Source organism: Nyctibius grandis, chromosome 17 (genome assembly GCF_013368605.1).
Source record: "Nyctibius grandis isolate bNycGra1 chromosome 17, bNycGra1.pri, whole genome shotgun sequence".
Classification (NCBI taxonomy): Eukaryota; Metazoa; Chordata; class Aves; order Nyctibiiformes; family Nyctibiidae; genus Nyctibius; species Nyctibius grandis.
The window spans coordinates 1,913,214-1,932,834 of record NC_090674.1 but is presented as its reverse complement, the minus strand read 5'-3'; the positions used below and the strand labels follow the sequence as shown (position 1 = coordinate 1,932,834).

Here is a 19,621-nt window from a genome sequence, read left to right as displayed (position 1 = left end):
CTGGGCGCTATCTGCATATTCATATTACCTCGGGAGAGGCGGTGGCCTCATTTCTTCAGCGCAGGTCAGGGAGCCAGAAACCTCCGGTATTGTAATCCCAGAGCTGTCGAGGGCTTGCTTGACCTCGGCTTCGCGGTGCTTTTGTTCCTTTACCTATAAAACGGGGTTAATTACCACTGTGCCGCTGGGACACCCGCCGATGCTGCGCTTGTGTAGCCTGTGAAGGCGCTTAAGGTCGCGTTGGGCAGGTATGTGCTATGTGGCCAGAGGGTTTTCTGGCCAGGTGTGTATCTAGCGATGTAAACTTCTTTTCTTTTCCACCATTGAGAGAGAGAAAATATTTTCTCTATTGTTGCAATCGCTGTTTAACAAACAGATCTGCCTTTAAATTCTCTTTGGTGTGATCCAGCCCTGCTCCTGGGCAATATTTGCTAGATGCTTAACTCTGTAGCTGGCAGCTTTCATCAAAGACTTTGCACCAGGGAAGTACACAAACTAGTTTGGAGGTGGCATACGGATTTATTTGATGTGATGAGGTGAGTGGACATGGCAAAAACATGCTTTTATTGTGTTAGACACACAACACGTGTCACAGGCGAGCAGCTCATGTGCTGGGAGTTAAGATGGGGAGGAGAGCATCGTTTGCAGTGCTCATACGCTGATAATGGCCTTGTTGAGGTGGTATTAGATATCTTGGTACCCTGCTTGCTAACAAAGATAAAAACATTGCGTCAGCGAGCTGCTGCGCAGTCAGCAGTCCCTCTGAAAGCTGTGGATATCGATTTGAATTAAACCTTGGCTACCGAGCCTACGCTAATACACGGCTTTTTCCAGTGCATCCTTCTTTTTTTGACCTGAAAGTCAGTACCCTTGAGCTTGTCTTCACTTCAGCTCATGGAATCATTTAGGTTGGAAAAGACCTTTAAGATTAAATATCTTAGGGCTGCTCGTGACTTGTATTTCTTAGTAGCGGAACGTTGCAGTTTGAATCTAGACTGCAAAATAACTTTGCTCTATTGCAAACATTGAATTCTTCCCCATCTCTTCTTCACCTGCATGTGCTGAGCTGAGGACCAACATCATGGAGGGGAACCAGAGGCTTGAACATGAGCACTTGCATGACAAGTTGCCCCACTGGTAAACCCTGACCTTGACCTGAACTTAATTTTCCTGAGCGCTAGAACTTCATTCTTCATTCCTGCAGCGAAACATGAAGCCTGGATTTTGCAGCAGTGTTGGAAACCTAAATATTGACTGGTTGTCCTGCTGCTTAAAGCAACGAGGGCTTGCCAGGTTGACATGGGCAGCATTGCAGTGTGGGTATTAATGCTGATTATTTAAACCTCCTGAAGTGTTGGTAGTTTCTGTAGAGTCGTGTGTGTCTGTCTCTCAGTGGGCTTTTGCCGGGGTTGGTTTTTTTGGAAACAAGGCTTATGCCCTTTGCTTTCCCTCTCACGCCAATTCCTGATCATGTTGCCCCTTTTCTGCCTGATTCAATTAAAAGATAAAGGTATCAAAGATCCTGAGTTCCCCCAAGTTTCACAGGATGCGAAAGGGAGAGGAAAGACCCTGTGAGTGCCCTCACCGAAGGCAAGAAAGCTCCAAATTCTGGAGACCAGAGGAGCTACTGGGGAGGATAAAGGTCCAACAGCCCCAGTACGATTGCAGCAGGCAGTGGAGGCTCAACCAGGAGCGATGTTTGCAGTCTACAACTACCTGAAGGGAGGTTGTAGCACAGTGGGAGTTGGCCTCTTCTCCCAGGCAACCAGCGACAGGACAAGAGGACACAGCCTCAAGCTTCACCAGGGGAGGTTCAGGTTGGACATTAGGAAGCATTTCTTCTCAGCAAGGGTCATTAGACACTGGAAGGGGCTGCCCAGGGAGGTGGTGGAGAGGGGTTTAAGACAAGACTGGACATGGCACTTAGTGCCCTGGTCTAGTTGCCATGGTGGTGTCAGGGCAATGGTTGGACTTGATGGTCCCAGAGGGCTCTTCCAACCTGGTTGATTCTGTGACTCTGTGAGTGATGCGTTGGTAGGAAATGACATTTTGCTGCTTCCCGAGCTGCCTGTTTTGCTGGCTGGGCTGGAGGAGGCGGATGCAATCCAGGGCTCTCCCGGCCGAGGAAGTCGTGCGCCGGGTCGGGCTCTGACACTTGCCGCGGGCTGCTTTCCTGTGGCAGTGTTTGCTTGACACGTGGGCACCTCGGGGACTGCGGTTTCCTCCGCGTGGGCAGCAGTTTAGTGGGGATTGTGCTGGGAGCAGCTGTTTGGATTCACTGGGTTATACCATGCAAAGAAAAGAGTTTGTTTTTTTAAAAAATAATCCCAACCGCACTGAATAAGCATCTGATGCGGGCTGTCAAAAAATCAGGAATTAAGTCACCCAATATGTTTGGGTACCTCCTAGTTTGGTTAGCAAACCCTTCTCTGAGATATTTCCGTGCTTCCCATGTAATTATTTTGCCTGAGCAGGTTTTCTGGGCTGTTTGGACATAGAAAAGGGCATTGGGCTGTATGGAAATGTAAACACAGAAACGATGGTTTTGTGTTTTCAGACTTATTTTTCATACAGTCAAAACTGGGCTGGTTTTTAGATCAGTAGCGTGTGTTTTCCTCGTGGTTCAGCTGTAAATTTGCCTGAAACCTTTATACAGATTAACCAATTTTAGTGGCTTCGGTAGGTTTAACAGGTATCTGTGAGAAGTAAGGAGTGCTGTGTCATTTTTACAGGCTCTCCTCAAAATAAATTAATTGAACTGCAGCTTTCCAAGTGCTGCCCAGGAGCTCCAGACCTGCTGCACCATCTTAACGAAGAAGGGAGGTGACAATTATTTCCAGGATCTGCCGTCCTGTGTTTGCTTGGCGTTACCGAGCAGTTCTTGCTGCTAAATCATCGCAGGCAGGTTTGAATAGGTACCAAAAATCCCATGGGATGGTTTTATCCAGACAGGTGCTGTGCAAACTGTTTGTCCTCAGCGTTATGTTACAACAGGAGAAGAATCTGCGCATTTTCTTGTAAAATCCTCTATTTTCAAGTCTCAAAGCCTTTTATTGGCTTGTTTAGGGGTTGTCTCATTTTCTGGCTGATGTGCAGTTTCGCCTTCGTTTTGAAATGAATCATCATTATTTGTTTTGCTAGAAAAATTTCAGGCGAGAATAATGTTAATTAACGGCTCGCAGGGAGCCAGTAGAGGGAGTGTGTGAGCCCCAAATACTCCTTATTTATGGCCCTACAAAATTCAGAGTGATTTCAGTGGAGGGGATTAATCCCAAGAGCAAACCTCGATACAGACCCAGCCTGTTATTGCAGAACAGTTTTCATAAAAGGCCAAATTTGGGTTTAAGTTGACTAGAATGACCCTTTCTGCATCTGGAAAACCCCACCCAGATCACCTTGTTAACCTAAGGATAAATGTATTTAATGCTCAGTGTGATTAAATTGGGGGCTTGTTGGCCATCAGCATGTGTGTGAGCTCAAGCGGTACCTAAATAAGTGATATAGCAGCTGCTTTTGTGCTCCCAGTGCTTATCAAGCCGGGTTTCGACGGGTTTTAAACAACTTAAGCTGGTTTAAGGGTAATAACACTGTCAAAAGAAATTAGAAATTCTCCAAATCCCATTTGTTATGGATGCGTTTGGGGAGGTTTTGTTGTATCTTGGCTTGTTCAGCGGCGTTCTGCAGGGATATGTGGAGAGGTGCCTTCGCTTTTCGATCTGGCTCTTGATTTGTTAATATTTTATTAAGCTTTTAGGCCAGTTCTGAGGTTTTGTCCTGTTTATTCCGTTAGCAAATTCGAAGGACAGGTTTTGCTGTGTGCACCTCAAGTGTGGTGTCATTAAACTCCGCTGTTTCCCCTTGTTCTCATGAACCATACGCTAACAACAAGTGTATAAAACCTGCTACCTGTATTCCTGTAATTAATCTGTATTTCTATAATAAATCCAGAATAAACCTCAAATTTTCTTTCTCATTTTCAATGCTTTAATTTTGTGTGAAGATACAGCAGGCAGAATTTATTTTTAGGTTGCTGTGCTGTTTGTGCAATAAATCTTGCTGTGTAATGTTATATTACTACTTTGGGTTTTTTTCTGAAAGCTTAGAATAAAAACGAACAGGAATTTGGAGTAGCTGAAGGTCAGCTCGTCATCGTCAGGGTGGGAGGGATTTCTGGTAACTCAACCTTTTTATTACAATAATATCAATTAAAATTCAGTTGTAATCGTGCTGTTTCATTACAGTATGGTGCAGGTTATCTGGTAGTGTAAAATGAAGTCACATAATTTTGAATTTCTCTCTGGAGTCTCTATAAAAATGCTGGTTTAACAGCAGGGAGGTGGTGCTGAAAGTTTTATGTCTTTGAATTTTCAAACTTGCAGACGGAATTTAGGAAACCTTTTATTTTTATGGGTGAAGTGAGGTCTTATATGAAAGAGAAAAAACAATTTCCTGTTGAAAGGCAGCTAAAGGGAAAAGCTGTGCTTCAAAGAACTTGTAATTGCCTGTTTTGCAGGGATAAGAAGAAAAGCGTGGTGCAGGTGTCCCCGGGGTCTCGCTCCTTCATCTGGGCGCAGCGCTCGACGGCAGCACAGGCAGGATATTGCTCATCAGTCAGCTTCCCAGAGGCTTTGTTTTATTTTTTTGACTAAAATCTGTTTTTTTCCCCATTGTTGAACTTGTCTAACAGTTGATTTTCAAATGCATTGGCTTGAACTGGTGCAAGTTCAAGCTGGTACTCGGCACTGGTGAGGCCGCACCTTGAATCCTGTGTCCAGTTGTGGGCCCCGCACTTCAAGAGAGATGTTGAGGTGTTGGAGCGAGTTCAGAGGAGGGCGACCAAACTGGGGAAGGGTCTGGAGGGTCTGACCTCCGAGGAACGTCTGAGGGAGCTGGGGGTGTTTAGCCTGGAGAAGAGGAGGCTCAGAGGTGACCTTAGTGCAGTCTACAACTACATGAAGGGAGGGTGTAGCAGGTGGGAGTCGGCCTCTTCTCCCAGGCAACCAGCGCTAGGACAAGAGGACACGGCCTCAAGCTTCACCAGGGGAGGTTCAGGTTGGACATTAGGAAGCATTTCTTCTCAGCAAGGGTCATTAGACACTGGAAGGGGCTGCCCAGGGAGGTGGTGGAGTCACCATCTCTGGAGGTGTTTAAGAAAAGACTGGTCATGGCACTTAGTGCCCTGGTCTAGTTGATATGGTGGTGTCAGGGCAACGGTTGGACTCGATGATCCCAGAGGGCTCTTCCAACCTGAGTGATTCTGTGAAGTTTTGGGAGGACTGGAAGTGTCACCTTATCTAACAGTGTTTACCCCTACCCTGAGTCCCGTGGCTCCCACAGACCTTTCACTCCCTGTGCTGTTTCTTTCATCAGTGTGCTTCTACCTAGGAAAAAGTGCTTTATTTTTCCTCTTATATCACTAGAAAAGGGCCTGGGGCTTTTTGTAGGGTGACTGGTAGTAGCAAAAGCCACACTGGAGAGGGGGAAGCTGCCATCAAAGTCCTTGATGGCACGGCTGCATGAGACAAACAACAAAATATCGTGCAAAAATAATCCTTCCCAATAGACAGGAATTCTTTTCCAGGAAAGCAGCCTAAGACGTGTTATTAAATGTGTCTGTCTGATGGAATAGGCTTTTTTTTTTAAACTGGGTAAGAGAATAAGCCTAGAAGGTCTAAATGTCTCCATAAATACTACCCTGCCGTGGGGATGGGGCTGTTGACAAGCAGAATAAGCAGCTGCAAAGTATGAGGAAGAGTGTGGAGTGGGGTAGAGGCAGTTGCTGTCTCCCACCCCTAAATTAACGCCCTAGCTCCTGATTGCCAAGTGCAATTAACTGTTCTGTTCTGCCAGTCCCTTTCTCCTTCCAACCGAAGCAGTCAGCCAGCCAGGGCTGGGTCCTTTCACACACCTTTATTATTTATGTTTTTTTCCCCGGCTGAGAACAGAGCTTCTACGATTATGGTTGGAGAGAGGATTTTTCTGTGGCATGTGAAAATGAGCATTCCCTTATGACTAATGTGCTCTGACTCAGTACTATTGCACAGCCTCTTATTTTCATTCAAGAACTTTCCCTTGGAGGCTTCTTTTCCCCTAAAATCTGTTGACTTTTTTTTTTTAAAAAAAAAAATCCAGGTCAAAAATCCTGTGGGTTCAAGCGCTGCTTAAAACAGCTGAGAGTTGCAGAGGAGAGGAGGTAGCTCAGGACGGGAAGCACTGATGCCACCCACGCCTGTGAATTGGGGTCCATGGGACCGGGAGAGGTGCCTGCAGGTAGGAAAACCTTTTTTGGGTCGAGAGGAGTTTTGCAGGAGCAGGCTGCTGGCTGCCTGACGGCGCTGAGGGCTCGGAGAAGTGCTTAAACCCGGTGGCTTTTTTACCTGCATTTAATAGTCCTCATCTGTTTGTTCCACTGCAGCGGGTAATTACTTTAGCAGAATAAATAGCAGGTTCTTAAATAATTTCAGGAGGGGAGAGAGGGAAAATTGAAGTGCTCTGAAAGAAGGAAAAGAGTTATAAAATGTTTTGCCAGTTGGCAGAGACACAGCTTTTGGGAAGGGCCAGGCAAATCTGATCGGCGCTGGCAGAGCTCCGTTTCGATTGCCCTTCTAGCGTTTCTTTACGTGTTATTTTAAGTAGCTGCGATTCCTCCTTGGTGGGGCTGAACGCTGTAAAACGTTTCTGCTGCTGGGATATAAAGGCAGTTTTCTGGACCAGAGGGGGCTGGAGGGTGCAAAATGTAATATAATGCTTCAAGGGGCTCGTGTTGGCCTCCGCAGCGATCGGTCCAAGCAGAACAGGACTTCTGGATCCGTCCCAGCGACTTAATTGAATCACACGTGCTTTTGGACGAGACACGACTGCTTAAATCCCCTTACTGCGGCTTTTTGAGTGCTGGTGATGCTCAGAGATTAATTTTAGCTTGTGTGCAAACTGAAGCCCAGCTCGGTGCGAGCAGAGAGCACCTGGAGAGCCAGGATGAGTGAGAAAAGCCCCTATTGCATCCCCCCTAAATGCAAACGGGACAGAAACACTCTGTTCTGCTCTTCAAATAACTACTAAAAACACTGGCATGGGATTTTCTCCCGTGGATCTGCTGAATAATTGGTAAGAGGAGCTGGCTGGGACGCTTTAGCTCCCTATTACCAGTTCCCTGGGTTTCTTGAGCCTTTTGCCTTTTAAGATGTTGGAGCAGGGTTATAGGAAAGGGCTTTTTCCACTTTGCGACCAGTTGTTCCCAGCCTGCTGTTCCCGTGCTGTAAGAGCAAAATCTGCATCCACGGCAGGTCAAGCTTGAAGGGTTATTTTGACAGCGACTGCCCTTTTGGGAGTTGAGTTTATTGCTAGTCTTGTTTTCCTTAAGAAAAATAACACAGCGTGGGTGTGAAAGCTTGGAGGATGGTTATTTCTTACCCTCAAACATTTAGAAAATGAGGATTTAGCAAAGTGAATATAATATTATCAAGCCCAGACAAACCTCGGTGCAGCTTCTCCATCCCCAGGTCTGCACAAGCACGTGCTGTTTGAGGCATCGAGGGGTTTCCCTGCTCCTCCTGCCTTTTTAAAATGCTTTTCTAACCCCCGAGCTGTTTTGTGCCTGTGATTAACGTGCTGTGTTGTGTTGTTCCTAAGCCTGCTCCAGAGGATCGAAATTGGGATTTAATAACTGGAAAAAAACCCTTGCTAGCCAGGTGTGTGTTCCTGTGCTTCTCAGCTGTCTTCCTCCAGCAGGTTTTGGACGTTATTTAAAGGGTAAATAAAAGCTGTTGGGAAACACATGATCTTTGCTTCTAAACCTGAATAACACAGCGGATGTCTTGTGTGAACCTGTCGAGCCGAGGCTTATGCTCGGCGTTGTCACCCGCGGGTGCCCCGTTGTACCTGCTCTGGATGCAAATGTGCTTCTGGTTGGTTTTCTGGCACATTTTTAGGGTGTGAAACGCCTTCTGCTCCGCCTGGGTAGATGTGCTGCGCTCTGTTTTCCCAAGCCCTGACACAGGGACTGAACATCATTCCTCTGACTTCCCTGGCTCGAGCGAAACCGCATCCCGAGCTTGGAGTACCGGCAGCTTTGGCTCCGTGCCATCTGTGTCGAGATGGAAATCAGCACATACGCTTCATGACAAGATGTTTTTGCTTGGAAAAGACCCAACCCTCTGTTTTTTAATTATTTTTTAGTGCAGCTCTGCCTTTTTTTTTTTTTTAAGTTTTCCATTTCTTAATCTTTGGGAATTTGTGTGTTATCTGCTGCGTAATGCAGTTTTGCTGGCAGCAGCAGCACTTGTGTCAAAGCGTTTGGGTTCCAGCCTTTCTTTGTCACAACATTGACTCTAAGAAGGATTTCTGACATGGGAAAACATGCCGAGCATCTGTTAGGATAACTGTAAGTTCAATTTTGACGTGGTTTCTGCTGAAGATTGACAGCCCCGTGGATTTTCTGAAGCTCCTTCATCAGGGAACCTGACAAAAGCGAAGAGTAATGCTGTCGAACGTAATTTCTCTGAGCAGGAATTAGTTGTCATGACAAGCTTTTCTGCTCCGTGTCTCCGCCGTCTGCTATTCCCAGGGCTCTTTGGCTTGGTGCATGCCGGGATGGGAAAACCCTGGGTTTAGCTGGGGAAGACGATAGAGTTTGTGCTGCTGGGAGCATGTAAGAGCTTAGTTTATTCCTGATAGCTGGGTAACTTAAATTCCTTCCAGCCATATTTTCTGTGAGTTGGGTAAAAATAAGATACTATAGTTTGACTGACATGGTGCAAGGTATTTAAGTATGTTGGGCAAAAAGCTGCATGTTCTCTTCCCTCTCGAGGAGCGGGTTTGCCTCCTGGGCTCACTGCAGGTGGGATTTGTCCCATGGACTGTGTTGATCCACATCCCATCATCCCAGTTGATCTGGGAGCTGGGGATGGCTGGGCAGCTTCTGCCTCGTGGCGTCGGGAGAAACTCACGCTGAGCGGTGTAAGAGCTGAGAGCTTGCCCTGGTTTGGGTCCTTCGTTACAACCTGCTGTGCTGGGAAAAGATAAAAAAGGAATTTGTGATTGTGGTTTCTGGGAACGAAAGTCCCTGTGTCATCCTCATGAGCTGTTATTTTGGTTTGAGCTATCAATGCACGTGCAGTCACGGAGCAGTTGCATCCCTTGGTCTTCACCCAGCGGCACTGGAAGGGGAAACTATCTCTGCTCTCCCCAAAACAGGTCGGAAATAGGGTCCAGGGATTTGTTTTGCAGCGACAGGCATGGGTTTAACTGCAGACTGTGCCAAGTGGCCGAATTGGACGCGGCCGCTCGTTAAGATGGATTTATTTCATGATGTATTTCTGTCATCGGTACGTTACCTTATACTTAAGATGTTCTGAATAGCTGGAGATACAATATTTGATATTCCGGCCTTTCCTCAGCAGTAAATCCTGGGGGGGTTTTTCTTTCCTCACCTCCTGTCAGTAAGCAACTGAGTGCAAGTATTTAATAAAACAGAAAAAAGGGGGTGTTACGGGAGGATGGGAGAGGGATTTTTCTCCCCGTGTGCTGCTGAGGAGCTGCTTGGGATAAAGCAGGCTCGCTGGCTGAACTGGTTTCGCAGAGGAGGAGGAGCTGCAAAGCTGCCGCTTCGATCCCAGCTCGCCTTGGCTTGCTCCCGGTTCAGTGGGGATCCCCTTTCCCATCGCTGCCCAGCCCGCGGCACAAACCAACCAAGGCCACCAGTGCCTGGCGAGGGAACAGGGCTTTGAGAGGCTGCAGTTCCTCCAGGGGGTTGGTATTTTTTGCCGTCGCTGGTACCATCTGTAGATGACAGTAGGGCTGAGAGCGGTGAGAAATGAAGAAGTGGCCTGGGAAAACACCGTGCTGATGGAGAGCGGCTCGTTGCTCAACTGTGTGCAGCCTGCTCCAAAGCTTTGCAAAAACCACGTCCTCAATTTGCAGTTTGCAGGAGCAGAGCTTGGTGACCTTTGGTGTAACATGCACAGCTTGCAGATGTGTTTCTGATGCTATTAATTTTCTTTGTGACCTCACTGTTGTCCCTTTTTTTCCCCCCCCCTCTGTGAAGCTGTGAAGTGGAATGCCATGGCCAGTTCCTCGGACAGTGAAGATGATGGTTTCATGGCCGTGGATCCAGAAGACGCTGTGGTCGAAGGGACGATGGAGCAAGATGATGAGCCACACGCTGAACTGGAGGTCGAGGAGACCAGGCATAACAGATCAATGCTGGAGCTCCCAGAAGAGGTTTTAGAATATATCCTCTCCTTCCTTTCGCCCTATCAGGAGCACAAAACTGCTGCCCTTGTCTGCAAACAGTGGTATCGACTAATCAAAGGTACAAACAGCTGGAGTGAGAGTGTGGGGTTTTTTTAATTGTGGGAACACAGATTCATATCCGAGCTGCTCTTTGCTTTGCTTTAGCCTCGCCTGTTGTTTTCCCCCTTTAACTCAAAAATTGGACCTCCACAAAATGCCAGAAAAATACTTACGGCCATCAGGTCACTTGCTTTGCTGAGGGCATTGCTAATGGCGCAGGATTGAGCCCCTCAGCCTCTTTTGAGGTATAAAAGAGTGAAATCCCAAAGCCTCCACGACAGGGCCACTCACTCACGTTGCTTTTGAATGCTCCCCGTGCAGCGCTGTTGACCTGGCATCCGGGCTTCCTCTCCGCCCCTGTTGCCGGCATCCCATGTCTAACGTGGCTGTAATTGTGCCTCGTTTGCATCTTGCTCAGTAATTAACATTCCCAAAGCTCATGCTTTCGACTGGAAACAAAACTGGTTCTTACAGCTCTGCTGCAGATAAGCAATATATATAATCTACATTAATATAGATCTACATATTCAGTCTTCCTGAAAGAGTAGCCCTGAGATACAGATACTTCACTTTGCCTCCGTGCAGCTTTAATTCTGAAGCCTTATGGGGATATTTTAATGCTAGATAGTTATGACACGACAAATAGGGAGGCAAAGTTTGGACAAGGGTACGAGCAAAGCTGTCTGCTTCGGTATTTTTTGACTACACTGGATGAGTTCCGTTATGTTTCTGTTGGGGATGTGTGTTTTGATTGCAAGCTTCATTTAAAAACAGGCCGTTTAAGAGGAGCCCACAGTTAAATCTGTAGGAAATGAGGCACGCTGCTGCACGAGGGTAACTCGTTTCTGCTGGAAAAGGCAGAGCGGGTGTCAGGTGAGAAACGCCTTTGGCAGGTGTGTGGGGTGATGTCTAATTTGTGGACTTCTCTGCACGTGTGAAAGCATTGCTCGGATTCCAGGCATTTTCTGCCTTGCCCAGAGTTTAACAGGCTGGAGGTTAAAAAAAACACAGCTACATTGCACAAAATTGCTCTTTTTGCATTAATTTTGAGTCAGCAGCAGCACATTGAAAGGTTTTTTCAAGTGTCCGTGGCCCTTGAGTTGCTGCTTGGCTGTGCTTTCTCATGTGTGCTTGTCCCTGGAGTGGCCCTAAGAGACGCCAAGGCTGCAACTGGAATGAACAAGCACCTGGTGATTCACCCCACAAGAGACTGTGGGAAACATCCCTGGAGGGGAGGGATGAGCAGCCCGAGGCGCAACGTGGCATTGGAGTGAGTTGTCCATGTCTCAAGTCTCAGGGGATGAGTTGTGCTGGGCAGCTGTGCCATTTTTGTGGCAATTATAGCCAAAAAAGGGAGTGTAATTGCTAACCTGCACGCTGTGAAGCAGAGAGGTCACTCGAGGTAAACGCTTGATTTGTTTTCTTCTGGTTAATTTTTCCTGTTTGTCAGGATACATCTGCTATGAAATCCTATAGCTCAGGTTACATTTCCTGCGTGACACTCGGGGACCAGCTGCTTGAAGACCCCAGGCTGCTTTTTTTTAAAAAAAAACCTTCCCTGCTTTATATCCTGGCGTGTGATTTCTTTCAGTAAGCAAATTCTTGGGGGGAAAAAAAAATCTTGGCAGGTTGTGGCATCCTCAGTGCAAGGGCTGCCATAGCCCAACGGATGCCACCGAGCAACTGCTGAGCTGCTGCAGTTGTAAATCTTCACCAGAGCCTTTTCTTTCTGCGGGGAGCAGCCTCTGGCCCCTCTCGGCACAGACACACGTACTCCATACGCAGAATTAATTGCAGCTCTGGGGCTGGCCTGCTCCACAGAGGAACTGCTGTCGGCCAGATCGTCTCCCTCGCGCTGCTAAGGAGGAATATTTCCACCTGAGACACGCTGACTTTTATCCTCGATGTCTCCTCTCGTATTTATTTTAGATTCCTCTGCAGCATGCTCTTAAAAATTCATTATTGCACGTTATTTGTCCTCAAAAGTCCATTAAGGGGAGGGCAGCTGCTCCTCTGGGGGCGTGATTAGGGGACAGCAGGCTTGCATTGCAGCAGGGAAGGCTGAAAAGCAGCTCCACGAAGGCATCCCACGTGCTTTACCTTTCACAAAGGCTTTGCTTTACCAAGCGAGAGCTGACAGAGATCGGAAATGCAGTGAATCGGTTCAGTGAGCGCTGCTGATTTTCCACGTTTGCGGAATCCCTCTTCTTTATTCTCTTTAATCCTCTGAATTTCCACCAGCGGATTTAGGAGCTAAGTACAGGGGTTCTTTATAATTGCTGTCACGCTGCGTGTGCAACTGCGCAGGCACGGTTCATTCCTAACGTGCCTCACATTCTGCTGACGCCTTGCTTTTTCTCTAGGTGTGGCCCATCAGTGTTATCACGGCTTTATCAAAGCGGTGCAAGAAGGAAATATTCAATGGGAGAGTCGCACTTACCCCTACCCCGGCACCCCCATCACGCAACGCTTCTCACACAGTAAGTACCTGCTGGGAAAAGCTCCGGTCGCTCCCTGTTCAGCTCTGATTTGCAACGGGGAAAGCTGTAACAAGAGATTTGCACCGTGTCACTTGGGATCTGGCGGTGCCACACGTGCCTGTGGCTGCAGCAGAGTGTCAACCCGTCGGTGTAACACGCAGCTCTGCCAACACGAGCACTTTGCACAAGGATAGGGATTCGGTAGCTGCTTGTTGTGGTTCTTGGCTCCGTGCTCCTAGGAGACGTTAGTGGAGCTAGGGTGGGATTTTTGCTTTCTGGTTTTGCACATTTTACACGCAGGCTTCTTCCCGCAGCTCCCCATCGAGTCTGAGCTTTGTTTCCACTTCAGTAGAAACCCGACTCAGTAGTGACTCGAGGCTAGCGGCTATCAAAGCCGGTGAGGTTGCGTACCACAGTGCTCAGGGGTGCACGTGGGCTGCTTTTGCAGCAGCTCATCTACTACATCTGTGAGTAATATAATTTGGAGGAGGCTGAGCGTGGCTTGCTTCAAAATAAAACAGAGCTGCACGTGAGAAACACCGAGACAAGAGTATTTGCTGATAGAAGTAAGCAGTTCAGTCAAATGGGTGAATTTTTGCCCTGCTTCCAAGTTTCTGGATCAGAACAGAAGCAGCGTTTCCCTTGAGGGAAATATACTCAAATAAAACTTGTTGTTTGTGCTGCAACAGCATCGAGCTGCCTCCGCCTGCTCTGCCGGGCGCCGTAGTCAAATATGACAAAAATTCAGTCCTTGTGGCTTCGTCACTGGGCCTGAGCCCTCTGGTAGGTGGTTCTTCCGGGGAGCAAATTTTGCTTTTCTGAAGGTAAATAAACATGGTGTAAGCGGCGTGATACCAAGAGCAAGCAGGCACAGGGTTTTCATATTTCCAAGTAGTAATTTATGAAGCAACCGATGCTCAGCCTTCTGCCAAGACAAGTCCAGGAGACACTGCAGGAAGCTCTGCTGAAGTCACTGTGCTCTTCAAAGATTTCCTTGTCCTCCTAAAGAATAAAAAAAAGGCACCACCTAAAGAGGTACCTCGCTTTTAAGCGGCCATGATAAAGTGCTTATTAATGACTTGCAGATTTGCATAGATTTTCCCCTTGATTTTTGTAGCCTTTTTGCAACTGGTGAGCTTTAAGGGTAGCTAGAAACCACCTGAAAAAGGCTCAAATTTTGCACCAAAGACCATCGTGTGCTCTTTAATTTCTTCTGCCGCCCACTGGGGGCTGCTTCTGAGCGTGCCGCTGTTACACTTGATCCAAAATGGGTTGTCTTACTAAAGCCACTGCCCTCGGAGCATGTAATCAGTATTAGCCTCGCTGTTTGACAGCGTCCTCGCTCTGGTCAGCCCTCGGTCGCTACAGAAGCGTTATTAATGCACTTTATGCACAGAAAACTAATCTGGATTAACTTGTTTGCTGACTTAAACTGATCTGTTTTTTTTTTTTTTTAAAGCAGTTCTCCAGAGCTGCGGCATCTGCTTTCCCTACCACAAAGTTTGGCATGTTTGGGGGTGGATTCCAATATTAAACTGAAGCTACAAATGATTAATTGCAGAAATTCAAACTGAATCTCTAAACCTATGATGCGGTGAGCCGAGGTGAAGCAAGAACCAGGAGGTTTGGGGAGGGGAGGAGTGAGGGAGGACTCTCAAACCCCTTTTTTAGGGGTGAGTGATCTGCCAGTTTTCATGGGAAGACGTCATCTACCAGGCACGAGTCATTTGAAGTCAACAGGCATCAAAGAAGTGGCCAGGGCTATCCCTCTTGCAGGATTTATTAAAAATAGCCCAGAAGTGCTCATACGGAGTGTAAAAGGACGAGCGAGAGAATTTGAAATAGTTAGAGGTCACTGTGTCTTCTGTCAGTTCTGAAGGGAGTAACAGAAAAACTGTTTGATAAAGAATAATTAATGGAAGTTACTGTTGTCTCACGGGGAGGGAGCGTTTGGCGAGGTCTTTGATCACAACTGATAACAAACTTTATGGATGAGCTGTAGGTTTTCTAAAGGATTTGATTGAACCCACAGAACATCATACCATATCGATGATGCTATTTTTTAGATATAAACTCCCAGGAAGAAATCCTTCATGCACAGGTTTTTTGAGCTGAACACCAGGTATAATGTTTGCAGGAGTCATCTAATCCTTTTTTAGCCCTAACGTCTGAACCTACAAATGCCATAGCAGGGCGATGACTCACGGGGTTAAATAACTGCCCGCGATCAGAAAGCGAAGGCGCAGGAATGCAGGAACGGAAAAGCAGCAGAGGAATGCAACCGTTGTGCCAGGAATATCGATCCTTTGATGGCAGAGTGACTAACTTTAAATACTGATTAATTTTTTCGCCATGCAGTCTGGGGAGCATGGCACCACGATGATGACTGATTAAAGCAATTTTGTGGGTTTACCCTGAGGTAAAAGCTGGGATGTTGTTTGTTTTACAGGATGGGCTGCTTTTCTACCAGAGCTACGGCTCTTCGTGTCACCCAGCTTTGCTCAGTATATCGCTGCGTTGAGCCCCTGGACTGCCAGGAGCAGGAAAATAGTGTTTTAGAGAATAAAGGGATAACATGAGAATTTTTTTTTTCCCCCCAAAGATGTGGAGGCAGTTGCAGAGCTGAGCTTTCTGAGATCCTGGTGCATTTTTTATCGTGCCGCAACTTGCGGCGTAGCCGGTGTAAACATCTGTGCCAGCCAGCGGGACCGGGCGCTTTCATCTGCAGCCCTCCCTCCTCGGCGCCGCCGTCCTGCCGGCTCTCGTGCCAAGCGCGCCTGGGCGCGGAGAGGTTACCTCCGAAACCCAGCCCCGCGTTAGGGGAAACGGTGCCAGCAGCTCAACGTACGGTGCTTGCGGCAGCGGCTTGGCAGGGTCCTCCTGGGAACACCGACACCGAGGGCTGCAGCCTTCAGCCGCGGGGCTGCGGTGCTGTTGTCAGCCACGGGCCGTGTAGCGGTGGGGTTTCAATAGCCGAGCTGACTCTTTCCCCTCTCTCCCATGGGGGATACGACCTTTGAACTTGGATGGGTTACTGCATTTGGTGTACTCCAAGTTTAAAAAGTCAGTGCCCTTGAATTAGCGCAGAGGGCACGTGCTTTGCAGTCAGTTTTCCCTTCCCAGGTGATCTTTATGTCGGTTGTCTTGCGCTCTGGCTGAAAGTCTGATGCTTTGTTGTGCAGCACAGAGGGGGAACAGGAATGCATTGAAAACAAGCTGGCTTTGTGGTCTGTTTGGGTATCAGTGTCTGCAAACATCAGAAATTTTCATTTCCAGTTACAAAGATATACCATAGGACAAGAGGACACAGCCTCAAGCTTCGCCAGGGGAGGTTCAGGTTGGACATCAGGAAGCATTTCTTCTCAGAAAGGGTCATTAGCCATTGGAAGGGGCTGCCCAGGGAGGTGGTGGAGTCACCATCTCTGGAGGTGTTCAAGAAAAGACTGGACGTGGCACTTAGTGCCCTGGTCTAGTTGCCATGGTGGTGTCAGGGCAACGGTTGGACTCGATGATCCCTGAGGTCTCTTCCAACCTGGCTGATTCTGTGATTCTGTAGTACTAAAACTCTGGGGCACTGAATTTTACTGGGATTTAAGTGCTTTTAAAAAAATAAAACACTAAAAATCCATCCAGTGGTCTCCAGCTGCTTTTTTTCCACCCAAAAAAGAGCTAAAGGCACCAGGGACTCGCACTCTCCTCCCCTGATTTATTCTACACCTTTATAAACTGGAGTTTTCACTTGAACTTTCTTTTTCCCCCCCCCAAACTGATCTGTCTTCCTCAGCTTCAGAAGCTTTAAATGGCTTGCTAAGGAGAAGCAGGAAAGCAGAGTTTAAATTATTTTGGTCTAGGATTAAAATACATGCCGTGCGGACGTCATGGTGCCTGGCTGGCTGGCCTCATTTTTAAATCCAAATAGAGGAGAAGAATGCTGCCACCTCCCCTCAAAAATAATAAATGAGCTGTGCTGTTGTGTGAAAGCCGGGCTTGCCAAGGGTTTGGAGGAGGTACGAGGCTCTCGACCTGTCATGGTTTAGGTAGGGATTCGATTTCTAACAGAACTAAACCTTTCAAGAAAGGCTGAGTAGAAAAACCGCAGCATTGCTTTGCACCAGGTTTTAATTGCATGGACTTTGTGTCCAGTTCTGGGCCCCGCACTTCAAGAAAGATGTTGAGGTGTTGGAGCGAGTGCAGAGGAGGGGGACCAAGCTGGTGAAGGGTCTGGAGGGTCTGACCTCCGAGGAACGGCTGAGGGAGCTGGGGGTGTTTAGGCTGGAGAAGAGGAGGCTCAGAGGTGACCTTAGTGCAGTCTACAACTACCTGAAGGGAGGTTGTAGCACAGTGGGAGTCGGCCTCTTCTCCCAGGAAACCAGCGATAGGACAAGAGGACACAGCGTCAAGCTTGGCCAGGGGAGGGTCAGGTTGGACATTAGGAAGCATTTCTTCTCAGCAAGGGTCATTAGCCATTGGAAGGGGCTGCCCAGGGAGGTGGTGGAGTCACCATCTCTGGAGGTGTTTAAGAAAAGACTGGACATGGCACTGAGTGCCATGGTCTAGTTGATGTGGTGGTGTCAGGGCAATGGTTGGACTCGATGATCCCTGAGGTCTCTTCCAACCTGGTTGATTCTGTGATTCTGTGACTTAGGGTGCGAAGCACTGGCTGGTGCCTTCCCAGGAGGAGGTGACATTGCAGCCTACAAGGGGCCTTACCGTGTCAAAATGGTGTAGGGTGGAACTTAAGGAGCAGGTAAAGCTATAAAAATGCTCTTAATGGTTATTTCTTCCTCAATCCCATCCCAGGTAAATCCACTACACCGCTATTTGTATATCCTCCACCCCAGACAGAGCTCTGAAGCGATGTGCCGTGGCATGTAGGTGTGTATTAGTTTGGCCAGATGTGGGTTGAGATGGAGACAGCTCAGCTGCACGTAAGGACGTCGTGTGGCTGCACACGGGGCAGAGCTGGGTGGTCTCACCCCGTGAGCACATCCCGTGTCTCCAGCTCCCCCGTTCCCGCTGTGTGGTCAGCAAAACGCCTTGGACTTGTCACTGAAAGCCAAGGGCATGAGGGCTGCTGGCTTTTCAATAGGGGATCTGCATGACAAGCCCCCGCTCAGACAATGGGACCCTCGGCAAAGGCCACCGGGTGTCACGGCGTCCCCCGCTGAGCCACGGTATTGTCTGCGGCGCTTGAGTGATGCCCGAGGTGAATATCACTGGCGTGTGTACGGGTGGGCTGCGGTAAAGGGCTCTTTCATACTGAAAATACCTACCTCCAGCCTGCAAAATTAGGGCTGCGGGGCTGGATCAATGGAAACCAGGGACGTGCTTGTACTGGTCTAGAGCGAAGCTGGAAGCAGGGACTTCTGCTGGGGATTTGCTTTGAATCGTTTGCTCTTGCTACCAAAGGCAGGTTATCAGCCCTTCACTCCAGGTGCTCCTTTTTTAGCCTTTTTTTTTCCTTCTTGCTGCTGTTTCAAAAAGAAAAAAGCCTTTATGTCAGTACAAGCTCCAGAGTGGTCCTGTGTCCCGTCAGGTCAGCTCATCTGAATCTATTTTTATTTTTTTAACTGGTGAGCAGCTGCTTACGGCGTGAGAGAGAGAGAGAGAGAGAGGGGGGAGGAACGGTGCAACCTGCACCCCCGCCACGCGTCTGCCTCTGCTTTGCTTCGGTGGGGAATAAATATTGGTGCTTTTTATCAAAGCTGCTGCACTTGGGTGCTGATCTTTCATCTTATCGCTTCCCTTGTGCTGGTTATTTACGAGGCACGTGGTCCTCAGCCTGGAGGTGCTCCGTGGAGGGGCTCCTGCATAATCACAAGTGCTTTTCGCCTCCGTCTCAGACCCAGGGCCAGATGCGCCGTGAGCTGCCCGCCTGAACTTTGACTTTTTCTCTTCCTTTTCGTGTCGGGCAATATATCTCTTGTCATCGCGAGGGCGATGACTCCTGCTCCCTCCAAGCCCCGGCTGGTACCCTTCAGCCTTTCCAGAGCATAAAACACTGGGGCTTTCTGCTGTGCACTGGCACATGTGTGCGTGGATATGATTTATTGTGGTTTTCTCCCCCCTTAGACTTAGTTAATAAATACTTGAGGAATTGCTGGGGAGGCCTTGCTTGTGTTGAGAGGGTTGATATTAGATTTTTATGACTTTTTTTGAGAGCACTTGCATATAAAGTTGGGCTTTACAGGGAGATGCTTTGGTTCTGAGCAGGATTCAGGCAGTGGATCCTCTTTGAGATGATTGCCGGGGGGATGTCATCCCTTTTTGGAAGGAAATTGGGTACTTCTGGCTTTGTCTAAATATAGCCAAGCAGGTGGGTATCCAGGTCAGAGCCTGCTGCTCCTCTGGCTGGTGCTAAGGGACTGCTTGCAGGATTTGGTGTTTTGGGACCATCCGTATGTGTGATGCTGAATTCCTTCACTCCTCAGCTTGCAAACTCAAGAGCTGATGTGAATGTGTCTGTTAAAACTGCCACCGAAGGATGAGCTTGCTCCTCCAGCATCGCCATCAGGCACTCACACAAGTTCACAGAATCAATCAGGTTGGAAGAGCCCTCTGGGATCATCGAGTCCAACCATTGCCCTGACACCACCACGTCAACTAGACCAGGGCACTAAGTGCCATGTCCAGTCTTTTCTTAAACCCCTCCAGAGATGGTGACTCCACCACCTCCCTGGGCAGCCCATTCCAATGTCTAATGACCCTTGCTGAGAAGAAATGCTTCCTAATGTCCAACCTGACCCTCCCCTGGCCAAGCTTGAGGCTGTGTCCTCTTGTCCTATCGCTGGTTGCCTGGGAGAAGAGGCCGACTCCCACTGAGCTACAACCTCCCTTCAGGCAGTTGTAGA

At 48.1% G+C, this 19,621-nt stretch overlaps 1 protein-coding gene across 2 annotated transcripts in view; it reads left to right on the top strand.

The window, feature by feature from the left end:
* The window catches only part of FBXO42 (F-box protein 42), a 49,112-nt gene that overhangs the window by 5,778 nt on the left and 23,713 nt on the right, over window positions 1-19,621 (top strand). The window contains exons 1-3 of one of the 2 annotated variants that reach the window (XM_068414621.1): window positions 6,148-6,270; window positions 10,043-10,309; window positions 12,654-12,770. In XM_068414621.1, the coding sequence (XP_068270722.1) occupies window positions 6,246-6,270; window positions 10,043-10,309; window positions 12,654-12,770 (409 nt within the window). In that variant the 5' untranslated portion in view covers window positions 6,148-6,245. Of the gene's footprint in view, window positions 1-6,147; window positions 6,271-10,042; window positions 10,310-12,653; window positions 12,771-19,621 lie in introns of those variants that run through there. The other variant, XM_068414622.1, reaches the window with a different exon arrangement.